Below are 18835 nucleotides of genomic sequence, written 5' to 3'. Positions count from 1 at the left end.
CTCCTGCCTATCGAAGCCCCTGGAAGACATTCTGAATGTTGGGCTGGCTCCTCACCATGCCTCTTCTGGCTCTGGTTCTGGTCGACTGGCTTCATGTCCACAGCCACCACCTTATTCCTGTCCCAGATATAAGCTCATTCTCATTCTCAAAGCTCGCTTAGTCCACACTCTTGTTTAAGACCCTACATGGCACAGGGTCTTTTGCACTTAACGTTGCTCTTTCTAGAGCCAAGCACGTAGCCCAGGACATACTAGAGGGCTAATAAATGTTTACTAAACTTGAGGTTTTCAAAGATTTTTGTTATTGTTTTCCTGCTAATAATAGTAAGCAGGAAACAGGAATAAAGTTGTTCCCTCCTAAACTGTCATTATTTCTCTTCATTTTCAAAGCCCATAATAAGGAAAGACAGTTGCCCCGCCTGGGGTCTGGTATACAGGATGTACTCAAGGAGTACTTGTTGAGTGACTGAATGAATGCTAATTATAATATCCGAATACAAAGAGGGCCTTAGATTTGTCTACACTTTCTACAAATATCACTTAATTGAAAGAGCTTTTCTGTATTATAGGAGCTAGGCCAGGATGGGGGTGGGGACTGGTTAGATGTTACTCGGCTCAGACACATTGAAGGGAAGAATTGGTGGAGGGGTGCCTTGAGGAAGTGGGGTAAAGGATTACTCACAGGGTTTACTCCCCTGAGATAAGAAGTGTTTGAAGTCGAGGGAGAGACTGGGGACATAAGTAGTACCAAACAGCAGTGATGGAAGGAGGAAGGGGAAGGAAATCACAAGCCCTGTTATCAGAAAGGGGAGGAGAGTTCTTACAGGTGCCAGGCCCTTTGGGCACTTTTCCCAAACGGTCATATATCTGAAAATGACAGATCTATATTGATATGCATTAGTTAGGAACTACCCACAGTGTGAGAGATTACTAAATTCTGAAATTCACATAGCATAAAAACCTTCTTTAATGTAGTTCAATTTGAAATATTTATCACATTCCACTAAAATGTTTAATATTGACAGGAAAAAAATACTGTGAGTTACAATTGAGTTTTTTACCAAATCATCTCTAATTGGTTTCCATTGCACAATAAGGTAAAAGCATATTAGATACATGGCTAGCTGCCATTTTACCTTGGGATACTTTTCCCACCAAGATGAAAGCAGAATAGAACAGGTTAAAGTAAATTAGTAAATTTAAGAATACAACACTCAAGATGTAAGCAAATGGATATTAAACCCTAAAGAATGGTTTTTAATATTTGAAGCAAGATTTATTGTTGCTTTTACTAGTTAAAAACATTTTTTGTCCTTCCTTTTTTTTTTTTTTTAAGAGTTATTCACGATTGGGAAGTGATAATTGTAACTTCTTTTTTTTTTTTGGTCTATTGCAGTTAATCAGATCATAGCTATCTTAGACTGAATTCAATTGAAGCCAGCTTTTATGTGGCTTTGATTAACTGTTTAAGGCAGAAAACTGTCTTCAGATTTCAAAACTCAGCTTAAAGTTGTTACCCATATATATGCTTTATTAGAAATAAATTAAAAGAAGATCCAGAAACAGCTGGAAACATTATTTTTTATGTCTAACATTCATTTTGTAAAAGAAAAATGATAAAAAAAAATTAAGTCATTTGAACTATGATATAGTGCATCTCTGACCTGATGAAAATTCTACATTTCCCTTTTTCTTGATATATTTATCTGCATAGTGACAGAAGGGTAATGAGTGTTCATGCTGTTAATGCTGTCATTAATCATTTAGCTATATATTTATTTTAATGTATTTTTAAAGCAAACTTGGACTACTAGATAACTATACAGTATTCTTTTATGGGACATGGATAATTCCTGTCATAACTGCTAAAGATCCCTTATAACAAATAAACATTTAGCATGAATCCAAAAGTTTCACTTTCATACTAGTTCATCTTTGAACCCCCAGCAATAAGCTCCTTTCATTAAATAATGTTGATATAGTATACGGCCTATCAAATGAAATCAGTGTTGAATGCTTGTGAAGGGCATAGAACAGTGCAAATGTGCTGTTTTATAAGGCATTAATCCAGAGAGCCAATAATATGTACAGTGAAGTTTATCTTGACAGGTAAATCAACTCATTGCTAAGTGAAATAGCCAGACAATACTATCCTTGTTGAACTGCAGGTGTTTAAAAAGCTAAGCGAACTAAGGAAAAACCTAACAGTGTCATGTGGGAGGAATGAATGCTGGTGAAGGAAGGGAAGCTTGGTTAGCTGGTTAGGCAGGTGCTTAGAAAATTTAAAGGAAAAAACAGAAATCTAAATCAAAAGCAGATGCCTGGTTAGGTTTTTATGGCCTTACAGAAATAACAAGAGGACTAAGGTTAGGAACGCAAACATTAAAATAGTTATTTCTAAGAAATCTTGTTTTGGGAGAATGAAGTACAAGTTTTAGAGATAACCCTGCTCTAAGAATTCATTGTGCCAGATTAATTACAGGGAAATCCTGTCAATCTGAGAACAAACATATTTATCAGCCTCAGAAGTATTTATTAAATCTCTCCAGTATCTGTGGCAGGGTTCTATCCTTTATCCTGTCTTTCTTAAGATAACTATGATATAATGTTAGGAAATATTATTTGCAAGCATTTTTAACAATCGTAGCCAAGAGATGTGAACACATAAAGTATATGTGCATTTGCTTACTGAACGAGTTTACACTATTCTGTGTCTACGATGCTGTACGTGGGGGAAAAGGCCATAGAACCCTATGATACATCTCCAACTAATAGTATTAAGAAAACACTTGCTTAAAACAATCGATGGGTGAATTTTGTGGTATGCCATTAGTATCTTAATGAAGATGTTATTTAAGAACATGAAGGTGGCTAAAATAAAATAAAGCCATTAAAGAGAAATTAGAAAAATAACAGAAAGGATTTGTGAGCAGGAATAATTAATGTCTCAAGTGAAAATTATTATGTTTAATAGTTACACCAAGAAAAGTATAATGAGTAGAGAGAAGATAGAGCAAAATGTTTTCCTGGTCAGACACCTGACCTGCAGTGAATTACAGTTCATAAGTGAGGGTTGCAGAGAACATAATTTATTCTTCAAGTTATTGAAAGCCAAGGGATTGCATTTTGTGTTTAGTTCTCCCATGATTTGTCTACAAAACCCCTTTGATGAAATACATGACATTTCATCTGCTAGGAAATCTTGTGTTTACTTTTGGCTGCACCATGTAAGGGTGGACGTCTCCAGCCTTGCCACCCTGCCTTAACTTCTCTGGCAGGGCTCCCATCTCCAGCCCCAACTGCTGTCGTCCAGCATACAGAGCTGTTCTAATGCACAGTTTCACCCTGTCACAGTGGAATGAAATGCCGGACACCAGACACAGGCTGTATATGGTTGATGTGCATTTTTAGTGTAGTTTTATATTGCTCGGTGTCCCTTGCCCAACTTGAAGGCTCTGAACAATCCTTTCCAGCACCTCCGCTTCCCAATTCCTGTTGCTCTCTAGATTTCTCTATTAGAATCCTTTGAGGTATTGGACTTTTGTTTGCTCCAGCACCCCAGACCCTCTTCTATTCCTTTCAGTCCCCCTTTTCACTCTCCAGAGAACCGGGGCCCTTTCCTGCTTGAGCTCAGTTGAGCCTAAATCAGTTTGTTTTGTGATCACCTCACGCTTACGCTTACGTGGAAGGTGACCAACTGGTTCTTACTCTAAGAGTTTTTACCTCTTGCAGTTGCTTCTCTCCAGATTAAATTCCACCAGCTACTCTTTCTGCCCCACCGCTTTGGTATGCTGTATTGGAGCCCCTTTTTGTTCCTCTGGATTCATTTAACTTCTGTCCTTCTGCTCTTACCCACACCCTATAGTTTTTGTTTCTCCTCTTTCTTTTTCTTAACCATTATTCTGTTCTCCTTTAAAACCACGCGCACTTTATCGACCAAAAATTTGTATTTTTCCCCTAGATAGGACATTGATTTTTGTTTTTCAATACTGTATTCCTATTCAGAGAATCACGTTTACCCTGCATGTTAAATTCACAGAACACTCCTACATATTAAAGATAACCCAATTCATTTCTCTTGTATATTTATGATACTGATGACTGCATTTACATTTTAACACAGAAAACTTTAGACTCCAACCCTAGTATTGGTGGAGGGAGGGTGTTAAATTATGACAAGATTAGTTTTCTCAAATGTTAAATGCAGATTTGGGGGAAAAAAACCCTAAGTAATTAATCAGCTTGATTAAACGTTCTGAAATATTTCATAACATCCACCCATAATTTATTACTATTATTAAATTTCCTGTCATTCTTGGCTCTTTTATCAATTGTGACTTGGTACCTATGTGTGCATATTTATCAGTTTCTACCTTTTAATGGATTAATGCTTAACATTTCAGCATATGAGTGGATAACACATGGGCACACCCAGCTGCCCTAGCCCACTTTATAACCCCAATTTACAATTCGTATTCATTCAATAAATATATATTGAGCTCTTACCATGTATTGGGCACTATATTCCACTAGGGATACAGATATTAAAAACTTACTTCCTACCCTCAAGGGGATCACAATCCAATGCGGGCATGAAACTATAACTCTATGGAGCTTAGGTATGTCTACAAAGAGGAAGAACCAGTGTGTCCTGGCAGGAGAAAGTAGTGCAAAGGCCCTGAGGCCAGAGAGTGTGTGCATTCAGGGAGCTGCCATTTTCTCTATTTTCTCTGTGACACATCAGGCAAGTGTTTACATGAAAGTGAGAAGGAAGAAAGTGTGCATGGCTTATGTGGGGTACCTAGAAGAGGCAAATTCATAGAAACAGAAAGTAGAATAGAGGTTACCAGGGGCTGGGGGCAGGAGGCAAAGAAGAGTTATTGTTTATGAGCACAGTGTTTTTACTGGGGATGAAGAAAAAAGTAATATATAGATAGTGATGATTATACAACATTGTGAATGTATTTAATACCACTGAAATGTATACTTACGAAGAGTTAAGTGATAAATATTATATTATGTATATTTTACCACAATAAAACAAAAAAATTTTTAAGTGTGCCTGGGCCTTGAGGAGAGTGGTGATGTTTGGAGACAGCCACTGTGGGAGAACAGGAACAAGACCCAGCTAGAGACACGGTGACAATTTTGCTAATGACTCTCACTCCATCAGCATCCTGTCACCTGCTGGGCAGTTCTGAGATTTCGTTGACAGCCTGTGGTGGCCTGGATGTAAGAGTGGATATAGCGGTTTTGCCAGACAGGCATGAAATAACTAGGAACTGAAATAGCTCTGTGTGTGTGTAATGAGAAAGTGGTTGAAGGCTGGCTCATGGCGCTAAACCCAAGACTTAGAAGGGAGTGAAGCCAAGGAGAGGGACTGATTAAGTAAAGGAAAAGCAAAAGCAAGGATTATGAGACCAGATGAGGAATGCTGGAAGGACACAAGATGGTTCTAGAAGTTGAGATAAAAGTTCGAGAATTTGAAAGCACAGCAGTGTGGATGGTGTGACTCAGTCCAGGGTGTGTCCATGGGGGTTGGTGGGTGAAGTTGGAGACAAAAGTCTCTGCAGTTGTGAGTTGAAGAAACTAAGTTCCCCAGAAGAGATAGGACAGCATCAGGTATCATTTAGAATTTCCAGTCAAGGCATGAGCTTTCTTGCAAATGATGTATTATTTATTTATTCGTCACTTGCATTCATTGAGGGCCTACTTTGTACCAGACACTGTTCCAGGTGCTGGGAAAAAAGACAATTCCCTGCTCTCCTGGAATTTCCACTCCAGTGAAGCGGCAAGTTGGGTAACAAACAAAAAAAAACAAACACAAAATACTCCATGGGCATGTGCTATTATGGTCTCCCAAAGTGTACATAAAAAATATAGCAACATGCACGGACCTAGAGATTGTTATACTGAGTGAAGTAAGTCAGACAGAGAAAGAGAAATATCGTATGATATAAGCTGAATCTAAAAAGAAATGATACAAATGAACTTACTTACAAAACAGAAACAGACTCACAGACTTAGAGAATGGAATTATGGTTACCAGCGGGGAAGGGTGGGAGGAAGGGATAGTTAGGGAGTTTGGGATTGACATGTACACACTGCTATATTTAAAATGGATAACCATGTCCTGGCTATTGTAAATAGTGTTGCAGTGAACATTGTGGTACATGACTCTTTTTGAATTATGGTTTTCTCAGGGTATATGCCCAGTAGTGGGATTGCTGGGTCATATGGTAATTCTATTTTTAGTTTTTTAAGGAACCTCCATACTGTTCTCCATAGTGGCTGTATCAATTTACATCAGAAACTAACACAACACTATAAAGCAATTCTACTCCAATAAAGATGTTAAAGAATTAAAAAAAAAAAAAAAAAAGGATAACCAACAAGGACCTACTGTATAGCACAGGGAACTCTGCTCAATATTATGTAACAACCTAAATGGGAAAAGAATTTGAAAAAGAATAGATACATGTATATGTATAACTGAATCACTTTGCTGTACATCTGAAACTATCACAACATTGTTAATCAACTGTACTCAATATAAAATAAAAAGTTAAAAAAAAAGAATTACAGTATTTGTAAAGTCAGTGAGATATTATGATACGATATTAACCCTGAAGATTCCAGGCATTTACAAATCTACATCAGGAAAACACTAAACATAGCCAAAGATATTGATTGGCAATACAGAGCTTACAGCTAACACTAAATTTTGCTTCCACAAAAGCATGGAGCCCAGTGATATTTTAATTAACAGAACAAAACCCCCAAAGCCATGAAAACTGTTAGCATTAGCAGCTTGGCAGATTCAGAGCGTGGCAATGGGCCACTAAGACACATCCAGTGGAACAAGCACAAATTGGTGACTGTGAGCTCAGGACCCAGCATGAAAAGCCATCTTCTTCAGAACTTCCAGCAACATTTTTTATGAGGAAATAAATAATTTGAGATTTCATTTCAGAATCTCCAACAACAAGACCCTGGAGTGTAGCCTGAAGGGAGCATGGGAGGAGTGGTTGCTACATCACATCTCTCTTGGGGAGGGAACATGCAGGAAGAGTCCCAGGGAGCTCTTCACCCTTCTGTCGTGCAGTGAGGGGCAATGGGTCACAGCAAGGAAGGCAATTTCCTACAGAAAAGCTGAAAAACATGAAATAATGGACTGTGACCATAGGCTCCTGGCAAAGGATTGCTGGCTTGGGACAGTTAGAAATTGGATTTTTTTCTAAAGCAAAGGCTTCTGACAACAAAATATTCAACAAGTGGACAGTAGAATGTGGTTCTCCATTCTTAGGCATAAGGGGTGATGGCACAGATGAGTTGAACATGGAAGGAGGAGTAGAAAAGATAGGAATTTAAGAGAATTCAGAGACACTGGCTTCATATGTATAGGTGGATGGGTGGCAGGACCTGCTTATTACTTGTGATTGGGGGTGACAGTGGTGACGGATCTTAATCATACAGCATTAGGAGAAAGAGAAAGAAAAAACCTTTTTTGGTTTTTTGGGTTTTTTTGCTTTTGCCAAAGTTGTTGACAGTATTGTTTGTAATTGCGGAAATTTGGAATGAAATGTCCAAAATTATGAAAGTTTGAAAATAAATTATGGTATGTCTATCCAACAGAATTCTATATATTCATTAAAAACTGTATTTCAAAAGACAACAATAAATTGGGGAAATGCTCACAATCTAATGCTAAATGAGAAAAATTTCAAAATTTGGTATAAAAGTTATTATTTTTTTTAATGTGTAAAGAAAAAAACTGAAAAGGAAAATTTTCAATCGTTATCAGCTCTTTCTTTCTGGTAATATTACAGGTATTTTTAATATTTCTACATATACTTTTCTACGTTTAAAAATCTGTAACCATCAATATGTATTACTTAAAATTAATAAATTTTATGTAAATAGAGTGATAATTAATGATGCCACAAGCATAATTATGGTTTACACTTACACTGAGGAGCAGACTCTAGTAATAACCAGCCATCCAAAACTATAATGGAATATTCATTTAGTCAGTAAATGAGTCTTTATGTGTTGTTCACTGAAAAAGGCACAAGGGATTCAGAAATAAAAGTACCAGTCCTGCTGAAGAAACTGAGGACTAGTGAGGAGGCTGAGAGGAAAGCAGACAAGTGCCCATAGTGCTCTGTGATAAGTTCTCCTCCAGAGATGGGCCCAAGGTGCTGTAGGAACACAGGAGAGGAGGAACAGTCCAGCCACTGGGATTCGTGGCAGGCTTCCAGGAGGAGGTGACATCTGAGTTGAATCTTGAAGGATGAGTGAAGAAAAAAATCAGAGGAAAAGTGTTCAAGTAGAAGGAATGTATAAAGACAGAATTCAGTGAGAGCAGTAGCTTTCTAATGTGAAGCTCATTATGCTGAAATTCAGGGGAGGAAAAAAGAAAACATGGACTAAACCAGTTACTGTGGGGATGGAGAGACAGAGAAAGATTGAAGCAATATAAGAACTTTTGGAGTTCAGAATGTCTTCTAGATTCTCTCTTGGACACGAGATGTGTGTGTGATCACATCACTTGGCTAACATAGGAAATAGAGTTGGAAGAGTAGGTTTAGAGGGAAATTTTTAGAAATATCCATTAGCAAAGTAAACAATATATAGCATCAGAGAAAAATCACTCATTTGTTCTGCAAGTTTTTGCTGAGCACAACTGTCAGGGGCTGATCTAGGTCCTGAGGACACAGTGGTGAATCAGACAGACAAGACCTCGATCTAACATTGCTCAAGGTTTGCCTTGGAGACAAACCACAAACAAACAAACAAGAAAATGTCCAGAAGCGATAAGTGCCATAAAGAAAATTAAGCTGCATGCCACGAGAGGGAGTAATGGGTTATTTAGATTGGGTGTCAGAGGCTCAAACGATTTGGGATAGGAGAACAATGTGACAGTGATAATGATTGGACAGCGATATGGTAGCATTGATTGAATCTTTTCTTTGTGATTATTCCACTTATTACACAATACAATCCCATAGGTAGGTAGTGCTGAGGGTCCAAAACTTGCCCAGAGTCAAACTCAACTCTGCCTGTAGCCATAATCTCAAAAATATGTGTACTTTCTGTCTGTATCAGGTTGGGCCTTGAGAGGTGAGGGCTGTAACCACGGGAAGGAATATAATCATCCAGGGACACGGAAGCATGAGGAAGAATTGGGGGTGGGGGCCAAGAACTGAAACCCGGGGAATGCCGACATCAAGCTGGTGGAAGGGGAGCTCTGAAGACAAGCGCCTCAGCTACGTGGGGCACAGCGTGAGATGGACGAGGCCCAGGGGACAGTGTAGCCTGACAGCCACAAGACAAGGCAGTGTCCAGAGGAAGGGACGGTCAGCAGTGTCCTCTCGTCCACACACCCGAGAAGGAACAGGAACAACGGGAAACATCCATTAGATGTAGCAACTGGGCAGTTCCTGGTGACCTTGCCAAGACCGGTTTCAGTGAGCTGGTGAGGGAGCCCAGACTGCAGTGTTGATAAGGGAATACTTCTTTTCTAAGAGATACAGGGTAGAGGCAGTGTGCTTTGTTATGGTGGTTGTTGTTTTGGTTTGGGTTTGGTTTAAAGAGGTGTAAGACTAGAAGGTTGAGCCCATGGAGGAGGAGGGGTTGAGGCTGTAGGAGACAGAGGAAATAACTGATAAAGCCAAGCCCTTGTAGGGACAAGAAAGGATGGTAAGCAGAGCACACAGGTCAAGAGCTAGATCTTGGGTAGGAAAAGAGGTACCTCTTTCCTGTGTTGGGAGGGAAGGGAGTAAGTAAGAAGGCTATAAGGGTAAGGCGTTGCCTGACTTCTTTTCTGTGAAGTCGGTGGTATTGTCATCTGCTCAAGGTGAAGACCCCAAGGGGAGTGTCATCCTTAAGGTTCAGCTTTGAAATAGGGCTCCTGGAGAATGGGAGTGGATGCTAAGGGCCTGTATAAAAGTCTCCAAGTAGCCCCGCTGAGTTTAGAACCCTTGCATTTGTGGCTGCTGCATCTGCACAGCTGTAAGATTTCCTTCATCAGGGCCAGCAGCCAGGCAGGCAGGGAGTTGGGCTGTGCCGTGTGGCACCTGTTCTGGGGAGATCACTCCAGTCTTTCATCTGGCTTCTCATGGACAGTCCTGAATTCATGGACCCTTCAACAGCCAGAGCTAAACAAATTTGCAAAGCCAGAATTTATCTTCACATTAGTCATTTAAAGAAAACCCCTAATCAATGACATCTGAATATAAAATATGTATTAAAATAGAAAGCAGTAGGGATCCAGGATCTTTAGAGCTAAATGATCAGTGAAATAGCTGGAATGTTCCTTGTACTGTTCTATTCCCGTGCATATAATGTTACAACTACTGCCTCCATTTGATTCAATTAGAGATCCTCTTTTTAAAGTTAAATACACAGCTTCCCTGGGAATGTAATTGTGAAACGTTTTGTCGTTATACTGCACGGCAGTCACTTTAAGATAACACAAATCTTGCTTCTGGCAGAGCATTTCCTTACCACTACATGCATACAAAACAGGATGTAATCAAAAGGGTATTTGGCATGGGTCCAGAAAGCAATCTGGATTAGTCTGTAACTGGCTGCCATAGTTTCAAGTCCATTTCTGATCCATGACTTATTGCTTCATAACTGACAATTTCAAAGGTTTACCAGGATGGCACAAAAAAAAAGCTCAACCATTAGTTTCTAGGTTCTTCTGAAGTGTTTCACTAGTGAACATTTTTGAATATTTAAAATAAGAGAATAAGACAATAAAGATGGTTTTTGCCATCATTTCTCCCCGCCATTTTCTACCAACAATATAAACTAGTGGAGGGAATATTTACTAAAAGTATAGAATTGTAGAGGGAACACTTCAGGTAGCTGTTAATTTCCACTCCTTAAGTCAATAGCAATTTATATAATAGAGAGAGGATTGGATAATTTTCTTTAATTTTCAAACTTCACATGGAGCACCTGAAATTTTTTTTTTTTTAAAAGAAAAGACAAAGAAAACAGCTAACTAAACTCTGGTTCTTATTTAGCAGCCTGATACAAAGGCAATTAAAAAGAAGTGATATTCAAGCAATTTTACTGTTTAAATAATTCAGAAATTCTCTTTTGAAATAGTTCAGTTTCTTTAGCCAAACTTGAGATGTATGACATTAATCACATCTTATATCCTTGCGTTACATAAAATGTTGTCGTCATTACCGTCATTACTTTCTGTAAAGGTCCTCGAAGCTCTTTAGAAGCAAAACCTTGAGAACAGCAGGACACCCTGAGGCCTGAGCTAGTATTGTCTTTATCTTTTGAGTGAGGCTTTGGAGCCCAGAGAAATGACTTGGACACCACCTCCTCAGGTATTTCTTAAAGAACCAGTATATACACACCATTGTAAAGCAATTATACTCCCAATAAACATGTTAAAAAAAAAAAAAAACAGTATATTTCCCCCCTCTTCCCTGCAGGAATTAGGGTTAATTTCTAATTATAAGCCCACTTCATGTTATCGGCTAAAATACCTTAAAATTCTTTTCACATTTCACTTCCCCATAATACCTACTTTTCTAACTGCGTACAGATTTTAATGCTTTACCAGAATATGTAAATCTATTTTATGTAGGTTCCTCAAGGTTTGACCTTAATATTTATAAGTTATTTTCCTCATAGTCAATGGCTATGCAATGAATAAATCATTTTAATTTGATTGTAGATTGCAGCCAGATAATCATCTCATTGATGAAACCAGGAAAGATTGATATAATACAAGTGCACCAGTATCTAACTCCAAAAGAATGTCAGCCAAACTGAGGAGTCGAATTCAAGTGATTTGAATTCAGGAAAACTACGATGAGTTATTTCGGCACTAGCTATGGCATAGTTTAAAATTTTTGTAATGATTGTGATGGTGGCGCTTTCTGAGTGAAAAAATGTAAAGTGTCAAGAAATGGGAGGAATATGGTACAGCCCCTGGCCTCTGAGTGAAAATGAAAAGAGGGGTGGAAACTCCGTAATCGGGGGCCCGCCGGAACCAAGCTGTCAGATTTAGGTGAGGGAGGGAGGGAGAGAAAGCTCCCTGGGGGAAGGAGTGGGGCGCTAGACCGTCCGGGAGGGAGAGGGGAGGGAAGGACGGGAGAGGAGGGGAGCGGAGGAGCGCTGAGCCGAGGGGAGGGAGGGGAGGGAAAATGGGAAAGGGGTAGAGGAGTCGACGGAGCGCTGAAGTTACCCTTGCGCGGCGCGCGCAGTGGCAACGCGTCCCGGCCCCCCGCGCTGGACGGCGGAGGACCCCTGTCGCGCCCCTGGCTGGTCCCGGGACCCCAGCGGGAGTGCCGCGTCTGGCGTCTCGAGTCGCCGGGAGTCTGAGTTGCGGGCCACGCGGGACTGGCGGTGGCAAGCCCGCTGGTCGTTATGAGGACGGATCTAAAATGACCGGCAAGCGGAAACCTTTCCAAACGCAGCTCAGGCGGTCAATCAGTGAGCAGTTGCGGGACTCTACGGCCAGAGCCTGGGATCGGCTGTGGAAAAACGTCCGGGAGAGACGGCTGGCAGGTCGGTGCCCCCGAGACTCGGGACCGCGGGAGCGGGAGGAGGCGCGGGCCGCGTCGCCCCGCCCGGCCCACCGCCCCGCCGCTGCCGTGGGCTCCCGGCACAGGTTTTCAGAGCCCGGGGATGGGCGGAGGAGGCTGCTCTCACCCCCTTGCTGGGCCGGGCCGGAGCGCCAGCGCTCCCCGCTTTCCGCGCGCGGGGACCTGGTGCGTGTGGGCTCCGCCCCGCGCGCGCGGACATCCCGGCGGGGCACTGCGCGCGGGACCGGGAGCAGGCGCGGGGGTTACCTGGGGAGTCTTCCTTCGAGTGGCCGCTTTGCCTGGGCTGGCCCCGGCTCCGCCACCATCCACCCACCCCCCACCAGCCCAGTGAGTGAATGAGTGCCCAGCCCAAGTGGGCTCCAGGAGATCGGTCCCTCTCCCAACTTGGCTTTTTCCACGAGGGACACGTCCACTGCCTGTGTGGGAGCGGGAGTCAAGACAAGGCTAGGGAGCATATCCAAAGCTCTGGGAGACAGATGTTTATGGGGTAGAGGGGGAGGATTTGGGCCAAGACAGATGGACAGTGGTTGGTGCTCGTAGATAGCTGCCCACAACCCCTGTCCAGCTGTGGATCCACTCTCCTCATTTTGGGGCTGCAAAAGAGCGGCCTCCCTTTTGGAATCCATTGCTCATGATTCAGAGGAAGAAAAGAGGTGATTATTCTGAGTCAAGAGGTTCTTAAGAATCCTTGCTTAGGTTAGAAGGCCAGTCCCCTCCTTAGCACCTCCCCCAGCCTCCTGGCTGTGGTCTTTCTTCTGTGCAAGCTCCTTGGACCTACCTCCTAGTAGGGCCACGGATGCAGGAAGTGGTCTGAGCCTTCTCAGAGCCCATGCTGGGAGCATTAGGTCTGGTTAGTCACCACATCATACCTGCCACAATAAGGGAAGGTGGCCTTCCGCCACAGCACAGTTCCCAGGCAGTGTAGGATTTAGGAATGTTCTCCCCAAGTGTTAGCTGCTGGAAGATGTTTCTGGAAATGGGGGACGTATGGATGGAAGGGCCCCCGAGCTGACCGTGAGTCTAGTCTCTGGATCTTCTTGCCTCCTGTCTCTCCAGCAGTATCTCCTGAGTTGGCCAGTGACCACAGGGGTGGAAGAGAGGTCTAGAGAAGAAGAAGGTATGAAGCCTGGACAGAGGGCAGGGATGCCAAGGGTGAGATGGAAGATTGAACCTTTTCTGGGCTCCTCCCCCTTTTTCTTATTGAAGAAATGTAGAAGTCCTTTGCAAGATGTTCTGTCCTTACACCCATGCAGCCACATCTCTCCATTAGTCTGACAGCATTCTGGAGTAGATGCCCAGAGTCTGTATCTCCTTGAGCTAGGTCTTTATCAACCTAACTGGTCAAATTAGAAGTAGGGATTATAGATGATTCCAACACTCAATACTGTCCGCATAAAATGTTTATCCCATATTTTCTCTCCAATACAGCGGCCCCATTTAGTAAGCACCCAAGAAATAAACAGGCTTTGCAGTCTGGACCCAGAAATAAGTTGTGGTAACCCAGTAGTTTTGACTGTTGATTTTTAAAGACCTGTATGTGCATTGCAGACCTAATTAATAACAACTAATAACTTTTCCGTGTTGTCGTGCTAAATTGTATAATCTACATGATGGATGGTGTTAGAGAAGTTTTTGTGGTCTAGTAAACTTTTGTTGCTTCATAACTTCAGAATGCTTACTGCAAATGTCTCTTTCATAGCTTCTGTTATTAAGTTTGTTAAGTTTGTTAAATCAATGGATCCTCAGGAAACAAGAAGTCTTTCCAAGAGGGCTGCCAAAGCTGTGCTGGGTTTTTATAGAAGCTAAGGCCAAAGATGACTGCAGCCCTGTCTTTTTCAAAAGGACATCGGGAAGAACGAGAGTGTAATGTAAAGATTTAAAACCGTTACGATTTTACAGGGAAGTCATTTATTCACATGAATTTTAGACTTTGCAGTTTAGTTAGGGCGGTGGAGAGAAAAAGTTTTGATTCTGAGAAATAACTGATAGGTAGAGATTTTTAAGATCATGGATATATAGAAATTAAGGCTAAAAGTGGCTTCAGAATGGTAAGTATAAGTGTTCTCCCAGAATAGTGTAATTATTTTTTAAAATAGTGGTGTGAGGTTTTAAAATGTTTAATCAGAATATTAATATCTGCTTACCACTCTGCTAACAGTGGATGCCAGCAGGTTATTCAACTGGGACCAAACAATCCTCTGTGAAGCAGACTTCAACCTCTGCTTCTCTAAGCAAGCTGGGATGCTTGCCACAAAACCAAGCCAACTCCATGAAGGAGCTTTTAGATGCAAATTGATTTTCTTGGGTTTTCTTGCAAAGGTAGCTAAAATATGGAACTTTGGCCATGAGACACTGAAATACTTAAGTTATTAATGTTGGCATCAATTCTAGGTGAAAGTGTTCTTCATTTGTAAAAGTTTTCTTTATATGGTTTAGTTCACAATATCATCATAACTAACTGTATGAATGTACCCCAGAGAGACTCTGCCCGCCCCCCAAGAGATGATGTGAGGCTATTGGCTTTTTTTTTTTTTTTCAGCTTTTTTCTATCACGTAAAAGTTTTGTGCTGGGACTTCTATAATTGCCCTAAAATTTTCTTCATATTACACTTAGTCAGTAGAACAGTATTCAAAGTGCTTTATAACAAACTTGTGTTTGTTGTCTAGAGCATTCTGAAGGTATTTGATGCGTCCTCTTGCTTTTTAACATCCTGAGGCAGGAAATCCTTATTCTAACTCACTGTTACTTCTCTTCATGAAAGCCCGTCTTGTCAATGGGACAAAAAGACAAGAAGAAGTAGAGCTGTTTTAAACATAGTGAAGCTTGTGGATTTCTGTGCTGTGGGACAGTATTTGGGAAGGAGGGGACTATACATAACTGGAAAACTATTTCTTCACACGCATCACAACGACACAAGTAATGAAACCGATAGAAGGATGAGGTGTGAATGATGTTCAAATATGTTCATTTCATTACAGAATTATAAAAGGGAGTTATTGGTTAAAGAAAGACTGATGCTGGGAGCTCTTTTTGGGCTTTGCAATTCTGTAGTAGCTGACAGACTTTCATCGGATTGTGGCGTTTTTAACAACATGTACTTACTTCTTAATTACCTAAGACTCTAATCCTCATAAGAGTCAGCAAGAGTTTTTCTCACCTGTCATCTCAATATTGATCATTGAAATAATGGTGGTAATTGTTGTTGTTTATTCCCAAGATGACAAAGTTAGTTAGTGTTCAAAGAAGTATTCTAATTCAGGTTGTCAGAAGTCGAAGGTCATCTGTGCCCATTTTGTGTTATACCACGCTGCCTTCTCCATGGCTCTTATGGAGACACATGGACCTCAAATCCTTTCTCTAAGTCTCTCTGTCATTTGCAATTAGTTTTAAAAAGAACAACAAAATTAATCGGAAAAATTGCTCTTTCCTCCTGCAATGACAAAGATAACCCTATGCACCAAAAATGGCTTGTCTCCCAGTCATCCTATTGGGCTGGGTAGTGTATGGGCTTATAGAGAGTTAAAACAAACAGCCATACATCTACCTTGTTGGGGCTCCTATGTGGTGTGCCCTGCCCATTACCATCGCTGCAAGAAGCCAAGGGCTGCAAGAAAGAGATGTTGTCATAAAGCGTAAACGCAGGTTTCTTCAAGGTAGGTGAATGACAGGTTCTTTTGGCCTCTTCAGTTCCCTAATCAGCCACCACTGGTGACAATTCTTAACTTTTATAGCATCATTAAATTCTCTAGGCAGAAGCATACCCTTTAGCTTCTGGTCTTTGTAAGCAGCTTGAACTACTTCTCAAAAGTTTAGGTCTGGGGCTTCCCTGGTGGCTCAGTGGTTAAGAATCCACCCCCCCAATGCAGGGGACATGGGTTCGAGCACTGGTCCAGGAAGATCCCACATGCCGTGGAGCAACTAAGCCTGTGCGTCACAACTACTAAGCCTGTGCTCTAGAGCCCGTGAGCCACAACTACTGAGCCCACGTGCCACAACTACTGAAGCCCACGCACCTAGAGCCCATGCTCCGCAACAAGAGAAGCCGCCGCAATGAGAAGCCCGCGCACCGCAACGAAGAGTAGCCCCCGCTTGCCACAACTAGGGGAAGCCCACGTGCAGCAACAAAGACCCAATGCAGCCAAAAATAAATAAATAAATAAATTTATTAAAAAAAAGAAGTTAAGGTCTGAAAAAATCCAAATGAATTTTCTAAAGCTTTCTGCTCCTTCATTTTAAAACCGTACTCTGTTTTAATGGAAATGTAATCCATATGTATGATTCCTTTATACTCACATAACAATATTTAGGTAGCTTGTGAACTAATTGATGGCCAAGTCTTTTGATCTCTTTCATAGTCTTATTTTAAATCATTTCTCTTAGACGCTGGAAGTTATATTGCTGCCAAAAATAAACTAACCTAAAACACTGAAAAGTTTGAGTTTTGTTAGAAATGCTAATTCCACCAAATTTCAGCGAGTTCTTGTCATGTTAAAACAGGTTTATTCATCCTCAAAGTCAACAGTAGCATCCTGTGATGTGATGTAAACATGAGATTGGGACTTTAATGCAGAACGGGATCAAGAATAGAACATGGGCCATAAAAAAGTTCCTTATTAAAATCTAAATGTGTTCCATGATAGCAAAAAGTACAGGATGATACTAGCTGATTGTTTTCATTTGTTTTATGTCAGTGTCCTTCCTTTTTATTATCACTTTACTGTAAAGAACAGGCCATCCTACTCTGTCAGTTTTTTTCTTTTTAAACATCTCTTGAAAAGGGAATACATTTAGATGTGATTTATATTAACAATAACAAAAAAGAAAATCTAAGTCAGGTAAATATACAATGAAAATCAGAGAAAGAGAAGACATCATATGTACCAGGGTTCCTCTCAGCCTTAGCTACCCACAGGGTCACCTGGAGCCTTTTGGAAATATGAATGTCCTTACTGCCTCCCAGAGACTGATTTGGTTCACATGGGGCCTGGGGATCAGTATTTTTTTAGTACTGGTTCCAGTGTACAGTCCGGGTTCAGAATCACTGACTTGTGTTAACTACCATATGGTAACTCGCAGCAGTCTGTGTCTAGTACGAGATCATAGTCTAAGTCCCCAAGAAAAGTTTTGCTTAAGTGAGGTTGGAATGAGCTTGATATTTTACAGGGACAGAAAAGAAAAGGGAAAAAAACAAAACAAAACAAAACAAAAATGGTGTGCCTGGAGCATAGTGAAAAAAGGTGGTACAAGTAGATGGTAAGAGATCATGTCAGAGGTATGGGTAGAGTCAGGTTATAAGATTAGGTTGGGCCTTGTTGCCAGGGCAAGAAGTTTGGATTTGGTTCTACATGTGATAAGTAGTAAAGGATTTTAAACAGAGGAGGGACAGGACCTGAATTAGTTACTACTGGAGTGGTCCAGGTAAGAGAGAAACAGTGACACGGACTAGGCTGATAATGATGAAAATGGAGAGAATGGGACAGATTTGGAGTATGTCTTGGAAGTAGAGACAACAATGCTGACATTTTTTGTTGGAGGTGAGGGAGAGGGATCAAGGGCTCCTAGGTTTGTAGAGCCGTGGGCTGAGTTGGGGACAGGTGGAATATTTGCATCTTGCAGTGCAAAAGGACCTTTTTTTGCATAAGCCAGATGAAGAGCGAGTTCTCCTTTGGCCAAATTAAGCCAAAGATGCCTATTAGACATCCAAAGTAAAAGTCAAAGAGCTGGTTGTACGAGTAAAGTTTTGGGAGAAAAGTCAAAGCCAAAGATAGAAATCTGAGAGTGGCATATGACTACTATATGGCATATGACTACTATAGAGTAGAGCCTTAGGACTGGATGGGGTTACTTAGAAGAGAATATAGTTAAGAGGAGGGGCCAAGGACCAAGTCCTAGGGCATCCTTTATTTAGAACACAATATTGGGACATGAACTGTATATACATATACATGTGCTAAATTTCTGGGGAATAAGAAAAATATAGCAGCACTGTTCCTAAACTCAGCATTCTTATAGCTGAATAATAGTAGTGATATATCAAATAATCTTTTGTGACAGACCTACTTGGTCCCAGAACTTTTGATGAATAAAAAATAATCATAAAAATTTATCACACTAATAAAATATACATTTTAAATTTAAAAATGATATTGCAAAGTAAAAAGAACATTTAAAGGAAAGACTTCTTAGGGTTGCCCCATAAAAATTAAAGTATAGTTAATTAGATAAAAATAATCTTAGCAGGAATACGTCTATG

General features: G+C 40.9%; 1 protein-coding gene across 1 annotated transcript in view; it reads left to right on the top strand.

Moving 5' to 3' along the window:
* The first annotated feature begins 12219 nt into the window (after positions 1–12219).
* STARD13 (StAR related lipid transfer domain containing 13) overlaps positions 12220–18835 on the top strand; it is a 220722-nt gene continuing 214106 nt past the window's right edge. Inside the window, exon 1 of the mRNA XM_068526922.1 lies at positions 12220–12543. Within this exon, the coding sequence (XP_068383023.1) occupies positions 12420–12543 (124 nt within the window). The 5' untranslated portion in view covers positions 12220–12419. The remainder of the gene's footprint in view (positions 12544–18835) is intronic.

This window comes from Eschrichtius robustus, chromosome 18 (assembly GCF_028021215.1).
Source record: "Eschrichtius robustus isolate mEscRob2 chromosome 18, mEscRob2.pri, whole genome shotgun sequence".
Classification (NCBI taxonomy): Eukaryota; Metazoa; Chordata; class Mammalia; order Artiodactyla; family Eschrichtiidae; genus Eschrichtius; species Eschrichtius robustus.
The sequence above is the reverse complement of the archived record's forward strand: the minus strand, read 5'-3'. Positions and strand labels throughout refer to the sequence as shown.